This window comes from Nerophis lumbriciformis, linkage group LG08 (genome assembly GCF_033978685.3).
Source record: "Nerophis lumbriciformis linkage group LG08, RoL_Nlum_v2.1, whole genome shotgun sequence".
NCBI lineage: Eukaryota > Metazoa > Chordata > Actinopteri > Syngnathiformes > Syngnathidae > Nerophis > Nerophis lumbriciformis.
The window spans coordinates 25,785,341-25,787,500 of record NC_084555.2 but is presented as its reverse complement, the minus strand read 5'-3'; the positions used below and the strand labels follow the sequence as shown (position 1 = coordinate 25,787,500).

Sequence of the window (2,160 nt, the reverse complement as noted above, 5' to 3'; positions counted from 1 at the left end):
GAGCCAAATTAGTGTTGCCAATCAACCTATCCCCAGGTGCATGTCTTTGGAGGTGGGAGGAAGCCGGAGTACCCGGAGGGAACCCACACAGTCACAGGGAGAACATGCAAACCCCACACAGAAAGATCCCGAGCCTGGGATTGAACTCAGGACCTTCGTATTGTGAGGCACATGCACTAACCCCTGTTTCCCCGTGCTATCGTTATTTATATTTTCTGAATAAATTATGTGATAATGTTCATCAGTCAACTCATTGGTGTCTATCAATATGAAAAAAATATATCAAAATCAAATTAGAGGATGTTATTTATGTAGTTTGATCATTTTCCTCGACTGATGTACTAACATCATGTGGTTTATTTTGTACATATGTAGCGTCATCCAAAAAGATACAAATAATTGCTATTGCGACATCCAGTGGACACATTTAGAACAGCTGTTTCTTTCATTAAAAAATGTCAGGTTCATTTTTATACTTGGGCCGGATAAAACCTGTTCGCGAGCCTGATCCGGCCCTCGGGCCGCCCCTTTGAGCAATACTTCAATCCATTAGTTGTGACAATGTAGAAGTATGACAAATAAAAGCAGACCAAGGATCAAATTGTGCGACTACATTGCTGGGATTTTCAGCAGGGCAAATCCTAATTAATGGACTTATTCAGCACCTTTTAACAAGCATCAGTGGTGTTCCCACGAAACAAAAACAACAAAATATGCATTGCAATATTTGCATAGGCTGGCACAATGCAGAAATGACACTCGCACACATACAGTATATACAGACCATTAAATGACATAATCGCAAACCCCACGCCAGCATTACCCCCTTGTGGATTTGCAACGCATCTAAACAATCGTCCAGTATTTCCACTCTCCACAGGTTCCACAGACAATTCCCAGCGTGCACAGCAGTGCAAAATCATGTTTCACGCGTGCTGCCGCTATCCCTCTTTGCCTCAAACACGGACGCTCCTGCACTAAAAAAAAATAACCACAAAACATAATTTAAAACGTCAACTTACCCGCCGAGACTTGCGAGACACCGACACAGCTGAGAACGAGCAGAATTAATCGCTCCATCTTTCTAACGCTGGGATGACGTGCAGTCCCATTTATTCCTCCAGCCCGGGATGCTGCCTTAACCGCCCGGCTGTCATGTCCCTCCGAGTGTGCGGCTCGTCTGGGAGAAAAAAAAAAAAAAGGGAACACCGAGCAGTCCCGGTGTATGCCGCGTCCTCATTCAACAGCTCCCGCTATTACGAGCATCGCGTGTGTCTGCTGAGTTCCAGCAGCCTCCACCTGATGATGGTGCTGATGATGCTGATGCTGATGCTGATGCTGATGATGATGCCGCAGATCGCGCTGAAACGTGCTGGTGTTGTATATGAGCGCGGTCTGTCTCTGTAACGGCCTATAAATATCTAGGTTACCTCACTTTCAAGCTTAAAAAAAAAAGAAGCATAGATTTTTGCAAAACAGTTAATATTATGCGGATGCAGTTTGAGGAGAAAAAAAAAAGAAGAAGAAGAAAAAGCGTGAGGCACTCTCATTCTCTCGCCTGCATGTCTGAAACACTGCTGCCCACTCGCGCATTAAATATGCATACGGTAGCCCACGCAGAGTCTCTGTAGCCCAGCTTTGAGGAGTTTTTTTTTTTTTACCCCCCAACTTTAAAATGAAACACGGGACTTTCCCACTTTACTACTATGTTGACCTCCCGACCCTCTTTTCTCCATAGTCTAACAAAACAAACATGGCACATTGCTTCTTCAGGCCTCTGTGACATTAAAAAGTTTGCATACTGTACCTGATCGCCTACGGTGTGCCGTCCTGGAGTGTGTGTGTGTATAAAAGTGTGTGTGGAAGAGGAGTGGGGAGGGAGTGTGGACCCCAGCTGGTTTTCCAAGAAGTGTTTTCCACATGATGCTGAGCACCTCGAGTCATAGCTGCTGCCTGTGACGTGTTCTGGAGAACATTGTTAGTGTGCTGGTACTGCTCTCCTCGACGTGTGTGTGTGTGTGTGTGTGTGTGTGTGTGTGTGTGTGTGTGTTATTGTATTCGTACCCTTCTTGAGACATCAACAAGGAAAAGTACCTTCCATATGAGGACTGGTGAACAAGTTACAGAACAATACGGAAAACCATTGCATCTGATAGAGAG

General features: G+C 45.0%; 1 protein-coding gene across 4 annotated transcripts in view; it reads right to left on the bottom strand.

Moving 5' to 3' along the window:
* The window catches only part of fndc5a (fibronectin type III domain containing 5a), a 101,826-nt gene extending 99,875 nt beyond the window's left edge, over positions 1 to 1,951 (bottom strand). For 3 of the 4 annotated variants that reach the window (XR_009816004.2, XM_061968537.2, XM_061968539.2), the window contains exon 1: positions 1,808 to 1,951. Coding sequence is in view for 3 of the 4 variants with exons in the window: in XM_061968537.2 (XP_061824521.1) it covers positions 1,808 to 1,922 (115 nt within the window). In the remaining variant the exon portion in view is untranslated. Of the gene's footprint in view, positions 1 to 1,022; positions 1,547 to 1,807 lie in introns of those variants that run through there. The other variant, XM_061968538.2, reaches the window with a different exon arrangement.
* Positions 1,952 to 2,160: the final 209 nt, after the last annotated feature.